Source organism: Taeniopygia guttata, chromosome Z (assembly GCF_048771995.1).
Source record: "Taeniopygia guttata chromosome Z, bTaeGut7.mat, whole genome shotgun sequence".
Lineage (NCBI taxonomy): Eukaryota > Metazoa > Chordata > Aves > Passeriformes > Estrildidae > Taeniopygia > Taeniopygia guttata.
This window is the reverse complement of record NC_133063.1, coordinates 73,318,810-73,333,320: the sequence shown is the minus strand read 5'-3', so window position 1 is coordinate 73,333,320 and position 14,511 is coordinate 73,318,810. Positions and strand designations below refer to the sequence as shown.

General features: G+C 39.0%; 1 protein-coding gene across 8 annotated transcripts in view; it reads left to right on the top strand.

The window, feature by feature from the left end:
• The window catches only part of FREM1 (FRAS1 related extracellular matrix 1), a 70,872-nt gene that overhangs the window by 39,685 nt on the left and 16,676 nt on the right, over positions 1–14,511 (top strand). For 3 of the 8 annotated variants that reach the window (XM_072921691.1, XM_030258041.4, XM_072921690.1), the window contains 11 exons: positions 2,025–2,439; positions 3,592–3,793; positions 4,246–4,390; positions 6,551–6,680; positions 8,072–8,144; positions 9,027–9,176; positions 10,361–10,599; positions 11,320–11,367; positions 11,633–11,791; positions 11,984–12,109; positions 12,776–12,891. In XM_072921691.1, the coding sequence (XP_072777792.1) occupies positions 2,025–2,439; positions 3,592–3,793; positions 4,246–4,390; positions 6,551–6,680; positions 8,072–8,144; positions 9,027–9,176; positions 10,361–10,599; positions 11,320–11,367; positions 11,633–11,791; positions 11,984–12,109; positions 12,776–12,891 (1,803 nt within the window). The other 5 variants (XM_072921692.1, XM_072921693.1, XM_072921694.1 and 2 more) reach the window with 5 other exon arrangements.

Sequence of the window (14,511 nt, the reverse complement as noted above, 5' to 3'; positions counted from 1 at the left end):
GTGGTAGAAGAGTGTTACACGGAAAGCGGCCAGCTGGGCTGGCCCTCATACTGTCTGAAACAACTGTCCCACTCTAGTAGAGACAAATTTCTTTACACACTAGACTCTGCTGTGACCCAGGCAGAACAAGCCTGTGTGAAAACCACCTTACAAAATGTTTTTGCATAGACTGTTCAGCATAATCACTGAAATTTATGTAGAAAGACCGGTAACTCATACATGCTATAAATTGATGGGACATGAAGGATCATGAGACATTTTCAGAGCAATTTTTAGTTTCATATACCCACAAAAGTTTTTGTTACAGGCATGAAAATGTTTCATGTAATTATTTTCAGAAGAAAAATACATAAATAATGATCTTGACCATTAAATCAAAGATGAATTTTAAAAGCTAAAAGATTGGTTTTCTCCTTATTTTTCTCCACAACTAAATTTAATAATAAATTTCTGCAGACCATGCTGTCAGTCAGATGGCAAAAGCCCATGCCTGGCTGGTCGGCTTCTGTCATGGTTTAACTGCAGCCGTCAGCTAAGCACCAGGCAGCTGCTTGCTCCCTCCCCACCTGGTAGGACTGGGGAGAGAATTGGAACAGTGAAAGTGAAAAAATGCATGGGTTGTGATAAGGACAGTTTAATAGGTAAATTGAAAGCTGTGCACACAAGCAAAGCAGAACAAAGAATTCATTCACAGTTTCCTGTGGGCAGGCAGGTGTTCAGCCATCCCCAGGAAAGCAGAGTTCCATCATGCACAACAGTGACTTGGGAAGACAAATGTCACCACTCCAAACGTCTCCTCCTCCCTCCTTCTTCTTCCCCCAGCTCTGTACACAGATGGTCTGGGATATCCTTTGGGTCAGCTGGGGTCAGCTGTCCTAGCTGTGCCCCCTCCCAACTCCTTACGCACTCCCAGCCCAATCACTGGCTGTGCAGTGTGAGAAGTAGAAAAAGCCTTGATGCTGTATAAGCACTGCTCAGCAGTAACCAATTCATCCTTATATTATCAACACTATTTAACTATATATAGCACAAATCAAAACCACAGCTCCATACAAGGGACTATGAAGAAAATTAACTACTCCAGTTAAAACCAACAGAGCTTCCAACATATTTTCTCTACAGCCTTGGGCACCTCTCTCTTAGTTTTGAAAGGAAAACTATCTGTAGTGTATAATCAAATCTTTAGTGTTTCTAAAGAAACATCACTACTTGAGAGAGAACTACAAAAGTGGCTATTGATAGAAATTCCCAGCATGGAAGAAGAACTGTGTAGAAACGACCATTTGATAAATTTATGCTATGGATATCTATGTTATTAACATTATCCTATACAATTTGTAGAGTTCTGCCCAATATCTTAGCATTTCAGTGAAACTTTACTTGACTTTTGTAAAGAAACATAAATGATATTCTGCTGAATAGATGAAAATTTAAAGATACAGTAAGTGCCTAAATAAACCCATGGAGTGAGATAAGGCTGAATCTTTATCCAGTTTGGTTTTTCAGATAGTTTTGAGGGCATTGGGTAGAAAAGATTTGTAACAGTGAACAGAAAGAAACCCAAACTAAACCAAACCAGGCAGGTCATGCACTTCACATACCTCTTTCTGTAAGCTGTAGGTGCTACTGCCAGGTAACCAAATGAAGATAAATTTTAGGATGTGTAAATATGTATGCAGAAGCTACAGTAAGCCCTCCAGGCAGCCTTTCCTTTTAGACCTGTTCCACCTGTATCTCAGCAAGAAGCTGAGATCGGCTCTGTTATGACTGTTGATCTTCAAGGCCTTTCCTCTGGCATCTGCTCAATCCCTGCCAGTGCGTTGTAACTCCTGGCTGCCTGCTTTCATGTTTTTAAATTTTACATCCACTCCACTTAATGTCTGGGTTTGTGCTCCACCCAGGTCTTCTACTTTTGCAGTGTCAAAACAGGCAAGTCCTGTAGTAAAGGTCTGCATTATCATTTCATTTCAGTACATGGTGAATCGAGAACAGATGCTGAAGACTGCCTTGCCTCTCTTTGCCAGATTCATCATCAGCAATGGACTGAGGACTAAGAATGGGACATTCAAGATTGCCTTGGAGGCAGCTGACCAGGCTTTACCCACTCTATCTAGGAACATGGGGTTAAGATTAACTGAAGGAGCTATGGCACTTCTTACTCCTGACATACTGCAGCTTTCAGACCCAGATACTGCAAAAGAAAACCTTACCTTCCTCTTGGCTCAGCTCCCCCAGTACGGTCATCTCTATTATAATGGGGCTGTGCTACGGCAGTACAGTTTCACACAGCAAGATGTGGACAACAGGGATGTTGCATACAAGCACCGAGGTGGGAATTCCCAGATTGACAGATTTACATTTGTTGCCACAGATAGGACTAACCAAGGCTTCATTGTGAATGGGAGAGTGCAGAATGAGCCAGTGACATTCACCATTCAGGCAAGTGTAACCACAGACCTACGTAAGAGGGATAAATAGTATGATAAGGTCAAAAATGTAGCAATTTTGATGACAGCTTGTACTAGCTGAGGTCTCTGATTTAACTGTGCAGCTAGTATGTTTGCTTTCTGTGTTCCATGAATAATTAATCTGGGGAACTAGCTACTTTCCAAAATGCATGAAGATAAGCAAGTAAATACTTACATACTTAATACTTGCATGCAAAAAAATTTATATAGGAATCTCAACTATGGGAAGAATAGAACTTTCTCCTGCTCTGCTTTTCCACTTGGTGCCTGACCTAGTGATTTGCACATATGGGGGTGTGAGTATGACTGCTGATCTTCATATCACAGGAATCTTTACTTCCCCATGTCACAGCCACTTTGCTTCCCCACCTAGACATCCTGTCCTCTCTGAAAGTCTCTCTAAGATGCCTGCTCTGATTCTTCTTCTCTCTGTTCACTTCCCATTTCCCCTGTTTTCAAGTCCTTTATACTTCATCATAGGTTCAGATTTGTTTGCTGTGATTTTTTGTATCTATCTATGTGGCATGGGTCAGTACAAAAAGTATGCCTGGTTGCACTGTGTGTCAAAATTCTGTTTCAAAACCCTGATACTAATGAAGAGGCTGTTAATATTTCCTGATGACAAAGATTTAAGTTATACGATGAGTGAGGAATACTATTTCACTGGAGGGATATTTCCCATATCTCAATATGGGAACAGCAACAATCAATGTGGAATGCCAGAAGGTTCACCAGAATTTGTGAAAGATTGCATTGTTATTATAACAATGAAGTGGCAAACCTTTGCTGCAGTTATCTTTTGCTGTGTAGAAAATCACATAAAAAATTAGGACTATGGGGAAGGTGGAACATTAGGGCAGAGGTATATAGAATTTGTGTTACATTCCCCAGAGTGTACTGTACCCTGCTACTTGTGGCAAGTGATGGGAAATCTGGGCCTGGAAACTTTTCATGTGAAGTACAACTTGACTAGAACTCACAGATCTGCAGCAGACTGTGAGCCAAACTGGCTACTGCCACCCTGATCTGGCTACTGCCACCCTGATCTGGCTACTGCTCTTTTAGCAAAAGCAGGACAGAGAATATCCTGATGTTATAAAATGAATGTCTAACTTTGATTTAGGTGGACCACTTGGACAAAATGGTGCCAAAAATTATACATCTCCATTGTTTTTCTGATGTGGAACTGCTGAAGAATGGCAATTATGGGATCTATATTACTGCCAGGCTGCTGAGAGCATCTGATCCCAATACAGAAGATGATAAAATAATTTTTAAGATTTTGCGAGGTCCTCATTATGGTTACCTGGAAAATGTAACAACAGGTGATTTATTTTATAATCTCTATTTTGGGCCATACCAGACCAGATTTCAAACTCTACCCTGTTAATATGTGCTTGATAGACAGAATCAAAATTTTTTAGCAAACTTTGGGCAAAGCTTGACTGTAATAAAAAACTTCTACAATAAAATGAGTCCTAAGTTTGTTATGTCTCCTCAAAAAGTTTGAGATAATTTTTAATAGCGTTGTTGAGAAACTTTTTTATTTCTATCAATAAAAAAATATTAATATTGAACTTGGCCTTTTGATAAACAGGTTGCACATAAAGAAATTGGCAGGGGCTTATAATGAACAGATGTTGCTGTTTAGCTATAAACCTGCATTTCTCAAAGTTCAGATTCTCAACAAATAGAAAAGTTGAAAAGAGTCTATATGACCTATATGGTTCTTATTAGTAGGCTTTTGGTTCACCTGCATATAACTTGTCTTTCCTAGGTGGATTTATTCAGGAAGGATTTAGCCAAAAGGATTTAAACAGCAAAATCATACTTTATGTTATCAACAAATCACGAGAAGTGAATTCAGACAACTTGGAGTTTCAAGTGACAGATGCCAGTGGAAACTCTGCAGCACCCCAAAGGTAGCTCCACTCCTTGTGACATGGGCTGCACTGCACTGTGCTTGCCACCCCTTGGGGCAAATGAACAGGTGCTGGGCTTGAAGCCATGCAGACATGGACATAGCTACAACTCAGCCTGCCATTGCTTTTGTGAGACTAGAGAAGGTTTCTTCCCCTGAAGAAGGTGAAGACTTCTTGAAGCTCAGCAAGGGTTGAGCTCCAGGTTAGACTGTGTCACAGTTCTCAAGGGCCTTCAGGGCTTCACCAGGAAACATAATGCATTTATTGGAGTTGGGCATTTGGAGATCTGAGATGCTGTGTGCTGAAGGATGGGACTACTGCTTCATGAACATGGTCCTGCAGCTGCAGGTCACTCTTGCCCTTAGCTGATGGCAGTGCTTTTTTCACAAGCTTGAGACGACAAAGGAGGGGATGCTCTCAAATGACAAAGCTATGAGAGCCACATTTCTGCAAAAGAGCCCTCAAAGAAGGTGGAGAGCACACAGTACCTTCTTTGTCACCCACTGCATGTATTAGGCATACTATCCAATATTTCCTTGTGACATAAGCCATAAGCCTCATGTAGAAAAATTAGACTATCATCCAAACTGGGCTTTGATGATAAAAGCCAGAAGTGCGAGTAGCTCTTCAGCAGAGGCAATGCTTCTCTTTATTCATGAAAATAGGGCTAAGTGTTCAACCAAATTATTTAATCAGAAGAAATCTGAAAAAAAAATAACCAATATGGTTTTTCTGGGCTAAACTCACTACTCACAAACCAGGACTCATGCTGAAGAAAGAGAAGCAGAGAGCTGTACTCAGGGGCAGAGCACTTCTCTGCACATTTGAGAGAGGACAGGGACTGAGCTGAGCTGGAAGCAGCATTTAGGCAGTTATTTGCTGAGCCAAAAGATGTCCCCATACACAAACACATCTGAGCATGGACAGCCCAGTTGCTCTATGCTGGCTTGCAGATGAAAAATCACCATTATGTGATACCACTTCTCATGGGAAAATGCAATTCTTTGTACATGAATGGCAATGCATAGCACAGCTTAGGAAAAGAGCAAAGAAAAAACTCTTGTTTTTCAGAAAATAGGTATTTCAGTGAAGTTATCTGCTAGTAGACCAAAGGGGAATTTTAGTGACAAAATAGTATTTTAATATTGGATTTAAAAGCCTGTGAGGTATTCTTTTCATTTAAAGTAATTATCATCTAATGATCACTGGTTCAAAATACAAAATTTATTTTTCGTGTCCCAGCTTTTATTTGAGTGCTGCTGGACTACATCTGGCACATTCATCTTCTTTAGCAAAAATAAAGCAAATCATCTTCTAAATGGATTTCCCACAAAATTAGCATCAGAGGATAGAGGAGGACAGGAGGAAACTTCCACTGTGATAGCGCTAGTCAGCTGTGAAAGGCCTATAAGTAAGTTTTAGTAAAGTTCAAATTGTTAATAGCTCAGCTTACTTTCCTTCTTTGCACTGTCATTCATCCTTCTCTGACTCTCACTAATTTTTATTACAGCTTTAAAAAAGGAAAAATCTTTATTGATCACCCTGTGCAGCACACAGTCTTCTGAGTTTCAGACACTGCTGCCATCCTCCATAAACAGTTCTAAAATTCAGTGCATAAGATACCTGGAATCAGACAGGGGAAATGTTGAAGAGTGAAGTGTGCAGAATACTAAAGTAAGGGAAGGAGAGAAGTCCCTTGCACAGAGGCAGAAAAGTCCAAGAGCATACTCTGCTTGTTACAGGAGGAGAGTTAGAGGATAGATGAGGGCAGATGGGTGGAAAGGAGGATATTGCTGAGAAAAGACTGGGGAGTGAGAGTATAATAAAATTGCAAGGCTAAAGGGAACCAGGATAAACAGTGATAACTTGTCTTGGCTTATTATGGATAAACTGTTCTCCTCAAAGTTACTGCAAAATCCCTCTGGCTGCAAAACAAAGCCCAAGTGTGGTTCAGGGTACATCAGGGCTGGTCTGGAAGATTTATTACTACCATTTCCTAATCAGTTAAATCACACTCACAAATATGTTGTTTTGGAGGCAAAGACTCAGTATGTGTATTGGCTAAATCAGCAGTCGGGAGAGAAGGCTCTGAGCAGCAGGAGCTGGGGGTGGCTGGCTGCATGGCTTTGCTCTAAACTCACATTCCTTTCTCTTCCACAGGCTGGAGTTACAGTGGTCTCGAATTGAAATGCCACAGACTGAATATGAGGTGTGTGAAAACACAGGAGTGGTGTCACTGAAAATCACCAGGGCAGGACACTTGGGGGAGTCTGCCTTTATAACCGTGAAGGTAAAGTCAAAACCCAACAACCTAACTTAATAAAAAGAAGTGCAGCCTTTTTCTAGTCCTCAGACGTAAATATAATTCAATAGCCATCAAAGAGGCCATGTGATTAAATCCATACTTAGTGGGACATTGTCCTTGCTACTACTAACGGCTGAAACACTTCTGACAAAATTTCTTGAGTTTTAAGTAGAAATGCTGATTAACCAAACCTGGAATGTTTTGGAGCAGTATTTCAGTTTTGATGAAAAACCAGAGCATGCGGTTTCCTCTGGCACTGTGCTCAGAAGCTTGGTTTCTGGGATCTGCCCCCTTAAAATCCAGGTTTTGGGCAATCTGGGGCCTAGGGGCTTTTGTTTTGCCTTCTCAGGCTGGAGGAGCCCAGGCAGCATAGCTGCTTCAACTACACAGCCATGGCAGCTTTCTCCATGTCACCTCCTACTGCCCACAGCTGAGGAAACCCCCCTATATCTTCAAGTACTACCTCTGTCTTATGTCAAAAAAAAAAAAAAAAAAGACTGAAAGCTGCAGGCTATAATTTTGTAAAACAGGTTCTGTGCAACTTGCCTTCACAAATTTTATCTTTCGTCATAAAATGGAAATCCCAATGTTTTATCAGCTCCCCTTGCTAGAGGAATACCATTTTTTCCCCTCACAGCTTCTCAGGATTATAGCCTTAATAAGAAACATAATTTTGATTTTCCTTCTGCTGAAGTTAGTGGGAATTTTGCTAATGACGCCATCAGGGGTCATCTTGTCCTACCCTTCACATACTCGTGTGATTCTGCTCCAGCAATCACTTTCAGAAACAGAGCAGTGAAATTTATTCCAGCTGGAACATATACACAGTGTGGAAACTGGTGTCCTCTGGTGCCTTCTATGAAAATTCAGGGAGTTGCTGGAATCTCTGTATTTACATATGTAGGGTTCACATCTGTCCTAAAGAGTCTTTGGGAGTGACAGAAGGCTCTGTGTGAAAAAGCTTCTTTCAAGATATCACAAAGGGTAAAACAGGAAAACATGGCCAAGTTGTTGCTGCTCTTCTGAGATGACAGGATGTGCTTTTCCAGGAACCAGGTATGCCAGGGACCCGAGGCATGGTGAACAGCAGTGTTACCTGGTGATGTCAAATAGCAGCCTCAGAGGAGAATGAGTAAAATTATAAGATAGGGATTTTTTTTTTTTTATGATGCATTTTTAAGCCACGAGCAACAACAGAATGACAGTTGCACATAAGAAGGTTTATTTTTCAGGTCTTTATATTTTTTCCAGCCTGAGTATATGTATGGGTTGGCCTGTCTCTTTGAGACATGCAAAGTACCTTCAGCATGCAGCAGAACACAGTGGTTCAGTGAAATGGGTCACAGCATAGTATTTACTCTTTGCTTTCTTCGCAGGTCAATGAAATATCTGCTAGGCTGGGAAAGGACTTCACGGTGACTCCCTCTAAGCTTGTTCAGTTTGATCCAGGTATGAAATTATGGACTGAGTAACTCTAAAATGAATTCATTGATTTTAGAAGAGTAACCTCTTCTTTGGAGAGTGCAATTTATTACCTATCTGTAGCTAGAGAAGCTGAATAGAATTTAAGACTTGGGCTCCTTTTTTGGAAGGTCTGTGGGCTTCTTTAGTGAATTGGTATCCTTATTATTTAGCATGAGATTGCCTACAGTCTTTTACTTTGTTTAAAATATCAAAAGTGCTGAAATGATGTCTCCTAATCTCCCAACAACTCGACTGGATAGGACTCACCCTGAGTTGAGCTGTGGGATGCTTTAAAGACTTCAGTCATTATAGGTAAAGCTCAGGACACAGGTCAAATTTAGACAAAACTGAGAACAACTTAGGTTATTCAAGATGTCCAAGACCTTTTTACATTCACATACAATCCTGAAGTTACCCAGTAAAGACAAGGAAACAAGCAAAAACAATAGTAAGATTTGACTAAAAGGTTGCACTTCAATCTAACCCTGTTTTTGATCCATTTGCAGGTATTTTAAATAACTGTTCCATCTTTAAAGTTAAACTTTTCAGATACAAATCCTGTGATAAATTTTCTCTTGAAAATCACAGTGAAAGTCCTAAATCTATATATTAAAGTGCAATTCTGCACATCTACAGCAGCTTTTTGTTACAGTGTATGCACTTCAACTGAATCATCATTGCCCAGGAACAAATTCAAACTTAATGTTATTTGGAAGAACAGCAGGAGTCCAGTCAGTCAGTAGAAGCACAATAGCATACACAATCTACTCCACTCTAGCTGCAGACATGTTAATGAATCTATTTCTTTGACATCCTGATTGATTGGAATAGCACTTAAAGAGTAATTAAAATGTTTATTTCTGTTAGGAGTGTCAACCAAGATGTGGAATATAGCAATTACCTATGACGGATTAGAGGAAGGTGATGAAGTCTTTGAAGTGGTTCTGAATTCCCCTGTGAATGCTGTTCTTGGCACACAGACAAAAGCTGTAGTGAAAATTTTGGACTCAAAAAGAGGTATTCTCTTTTAATTTTTGTGACTAAGAAGGCGGGACAATCTTGGCTGAGTAGCTACCTATTTTCAACCACAAGTTGTTCCTAACATTCACCATTAGACCAAACAGCCTAATTTATTTTTATAGAAAACAGGCTCGACAGTTGCAGGCCCTTTATTCTCTCACACAATCATATGCATCCTCTAAGGAAACACAGCATGAGGTAAGCAACCAGTACAAAATGAGGAAAGTGCCAGGAAAGAAACCACTTTTCATAACAACATGAGTTCAGTTCATATTTATTAAAGTGGGAAAAATTTGTTTTAGATCCATTTGATTTTTTTTCCAGTTATTATTTAGTTGTTACACACCCTCTAAAAGAGATTTACTTTCTTCTCAAAAAAGAAATGTAGCAAATTAACCCATCTCTTAGCAATATATTTTCCAGTGCTTAAAAAACACAGTCCACAACTTCACAGCGAACAGTTTAGTCTTTGAAGACTGCATTATCATTATGTTTTTCAGCTATCAAATGTGCTGTGTCTAAAATCAGACCTAAAAGGAGGCACCTGTAGAAACAGAAACATAGGAAAACTGCAGAAAAATAGAAATAACTAGAAGAGCAGCTGCAACCTCTGAAGAGACCACTGAAGAGTTTTTTTTTTTCTTCTGGTGTTTACTGAAACAGTATTTAAAATACCCATATTGCAATGAATTAGGCTTCATGGTACAAATAGCCCTTTTAAAATTTCAGACTATTTTCTCCTAAGCATTCCTAGTGTAAATCAGGACTTAATTGATGCAGCAATTTCATTGGAACAACAGTATCCTGGATTTCCAAGAAGAAGCTTCTCTGGGTATGATGGAAGTAGCATCAATGGTAGCTAAAGATCCCTGTACATTCATGGCCAAAACCCCCAATACTTTAAAGCCCAGTATAAGAACGAAAGCAGGTGTTTTCAGCAGATACTTTGTTGAAATTCTGACCTGTGGGTAGACAGACACATCACATATAAAATCTTACTTATACAGATAGTCATATATAACCCCAGAAACGAGGGTGACTGAACAAACAGCAAATCAACTACTTCAAGTGAAAGAATCATTCAACTTTTAAGGACAAGCTGTTTATGTGCCCATGTCAACATGACCAGTTATTTGCTCATGCAGTTAGAGCTGACCATCTGCTATTTTTTGTGCTTTCAGGTCAATGCAGATATTCCCATTCTTCTGGCCGAAGCAAGCATGACTTCTGGGGGAGAGGCACGCTGTTTCCAGTTTCCCCGGGCTCCTCATCACCTTCCAGGCCTGGCAATGTTTCCTTGGAAGGGATCCCACTGCCTCCTTCCAAAGGGATGAGAAAGCGTGGAGGGGATCTGTGGCAGGAGCACAGCTTGGCAAATCGGTCAAGGACCAGGCTGAGAGTAACTGGAAATGGCAGAATAGTAAGACACTTCTGTAGTTCAGTGATGGACTGATTTGTGAATTTATTGTGATGTGATATCTTCATTTAACTGTCATTTTTGTAGCAATTCTATCTGACCACACAATAACTATAAACTACATGAGTTTGCTCTGGGTCAGACCTGGGGCTATTAAAAATAAAACCTGTAAGGAAAAAACCAAAAACAAACCAAACATTTTGAGGATCCATGTATGCAAGAGACTAATAAAATCAAGACTTGGGGGAGGAAACAGGCATGGAACAACTTCAGCAATTATGTAACTTCCAGTCTTATAAAAATTATGGGTAAGTTAGAAATTGGTGGAACCAGGCAGATGTATAGAAGCTGTGCATCTGGTATTGAAGTTATAAAGCCAAAAATACTCTTAGCTAAAACAGGGAATAGTTATTTAAACCTTGCCCACTGATTCTTCTGCTTAAGCTATATTGATTTAGCTAGGTATTACGTAACTCTCTGCTATTGTGACCTTAAAAGATACTAGAATCTGTTTTTATGAACACTGAGCATTACACTTGAAATTTGTGCTTTTTAATGGCTCCTTTCATAAATGCTATGTTTCTATACTAAAAAAGAAAGAACTAAACCAAGTCATGCTCTGCATGACATATAACCTAGTAGTAAATGGTACATAGTAAAACTCTTCTTGTTTTTATAATATATGAATAAACCCATCTCATTCTGCTGTTCTACATTTCTCAGGTTCATCCTTCATCTGTGTTTAGAAATGAAACAGATGTGGTTTTCAAAGTAAGAGTATTATGGGTATTGGTTGGACATTTCATGATTTCTTTCTGATTCTGCTCTTTTCAGGCTTTATCACTCTTAATAATTAGTTATGTCTAATATTTTATTTTTCTATCTTCCTTTTTCTTTGGTGTAATTTCCCTTGATTTATGGTAATTTGTATAATAATTAATTTTTAATATTTTTAATTTTGTTTATTTAAGAGCTCCTTGTATGCACTAACTCTCTCTTTTCCTCTCCTGTTCCTGTGGGATACTGTAAAATGAAGTATCACGGGATGGCATCACTCAAAATAGAGGATGACACCTTCTCAGCTGAAACCAAAAAAAAGGCACAACCACAGATAAATGTCATCTCCACTAGGAAAACAGAGATTCCACTGGCTGATAAGGCAGAACTTGTAGCTGAACCAAGATCAAGACATAAGGTGTGAAACCTTTTTTTCCATGGGCATTTTCGCCATCTGTTTTCAGTCGTGTTGTTTTCCAAAATGATTTAACAACTAGAATAGTTTTCATGGCATCAAATTTTAATATAAGACCTAATTAATCTGTTTCATTTCACTTGTTTTGTGCAATTATTTTCCTTCAAATGTTCAAATGACATTTTCTATTTCGAGGACTTCTACTCTTTTCAAAAGGCTTGTACACCAGATTTAAAGGGTCTCTTGCATTACGAAGAAAGCACACAGAAGTTATTTCAGTGTGATGGGATATCATGGAAATTCTGGAATTCCCAAAGCAAGGTAAAAATGTAACCATGTGTAGGTATCTATGTCAGAGCATGGAGTCTATGATTGGTGATACCCTAAAGCAGAGGACCTTCCTGCAACAGTTATTTACTTGGACAGGGCATAAATGTTATCCAGATTCAGGTTTGCTTTCAGCAGAAACAAGTTTCCCAGGAATATGGTGAGGACTTGACTGCTGCAGTTGTCTTTCCTCTCTGTCATCCACAGGTGCTCCTGGACAAACTACATGAGCTCTAGTGTTGTGGTGCTCGTGATGATGGGGGCATACACAGTCAGTGAATGTAGTCTGTGGGAAAATAGGTGGAATTTAGTAAAATAAGTTTACTTAGGTATTCTGTAAACATACATTCCCCCCACCACGTAAGATGTCATGTTGAATTTTGTTAATATTTTCCCTGTACAGAGTACAGGAGACAGAAGAAGGTGTCCAAACTAATATAAAATCTTTAGAGGACTTTTGGAACTGAATACTACTGTCACCATTAAAGCTACTAATTATAAACTGTAGGATTCTCTGTCAGCCATTTTTTAAAATCTTTTAAGCAATGCTGTAGATTTATTTTTAGACACCGAAGTTCATTCTTGGTTTAATTCTGGACGCTAGTGCACAGACTACCTGTGCATAGACAGATTTTTTTACCTCTTCCTCTTTTATTTTAGGAGGTAACTATGAAGAAATGTCCCTCTGGATGGACTTATCATGAGGGCAGCTGCTATTTCTTGGTAGCAAATCACAAGGTCACCTGGAACACTGCTGCTCGGGCTTGCAGAGAACAGTAAGAGACCATCATGCATTGTCTGTGCACGGGTGTTGCCCTGAGCTGAATGCTGCTCTTGAGACCAAATTTATTTGGATGAGCCCAGCTTTGGCTGTTCTTTACATCTCCCCCCAAAAATTGTACAAATCCTGGGATTCAACACAGTACACAATAGAAATATTAGTCTCATAATGCTTCAGGTGGTGATGCTATCTTAATTACAGCATGAATTCCCAAGGAGGATACTTTCCTAATGGGAGAGATAGTTTGGGAGAAGAACTCAGAGTCAGTAGAGACTCAGAATTTAATCCTCTCTTACCCACTTCCTTGGCAGTACCTCCTCTTGATACAGCAATGGTAAAATTTTGCTAGCTCCTGTATGCCTCACTGTATTTTTCGGAAGCTGCGGCTTTGAAGATTCTGTAACTATTTGAAAACTTTTACATTCAATTTAACAGCACATTTCTGACTTTTTAAGGATATAAAAACAATAATGACAATAACAATAATAATAATAGTTGTATCAAAGTAGGAGATAAAAAAATCTGCCAGTCTTATTTTCTGGATACTTGCTTTAACATTTTGGCTTTAGGTGTATTAGATTAGCACTGGCAAAAATGTTAGCCATGGTATCATGAAGCTTGTCAAAGGATAGGCATGCTCTGTAACTTGTCCTGAATTGCGAGCACCAGGTTGAAAACCAATCTGAAAAATAGGAGAGGTTTAAACAAACCTCTCGATTACTCCAAACCTCTCCTTTACTCCAAAGGAAAACTGAAACAGGGAAGAGTTGGAAATGATAGAATATATTCCATAAGTAGTGGAAGGACACGCTGAACGGTGAATCCTGGCCAAGCATGCTTAACAAGCATTGATTCATTCCACTCAGTTATGCCAGATTATGTTGTCTTGGTAACATGAAAAGAAAAGTCTTGACACTACTACCTCCCAGGTGATGGAAGATATTCTTTACTAAAATTTAAATGTCCTCTTGCGAGCTGACCCCAATTATTATATTATTACTTCATTTACTTACAATTTCAGGTCCTGGATTTTTTTATTATCTGCTTTTATTATGCTATTTTTTAACAAGCAATTGTGAATTTTTTTTTTTTTTTTTTTTTTTTCTGAAGGCTTCAACAGTGAATTGATTTCTTATTGATCTCTTGGAACAATATGTAACTCTTCCAGGAAATGTTTCCTATCTTCTAAATAAGTGCGGTCCTTGTGACCCATATTTTTTGTAGGCAGTAGCTTCTTGATAGTGTGCAATGTGGATATTAAACTGAATAAAAGTAAACAGATGTAAACAACAGTAATTAAAGTACAAAGTTTAAAAAACTACACAGAAAATCAAGGCATATCACTGAATCCACAAGGAAATGAATCCTAGGGCTGTGCTAATTCAATTAATGTCATACTAGCATAGACTAACAAAGATTTATCCTGGTAAATGGAGTACTCCTTGCCTCCATCTGGAACTGATTTACAAAAGTACAGCTGCAGGAACATGCTAAAAGGTAGTACAAGAACATTACTTATTAAATTTTAGTTTTTGCTTTTCCCCACCCAGCTCCTCTGGCAATCATCACTACCACTAATTGTGTTTTTTTCACTTATTAGTACTGACTCTATTGA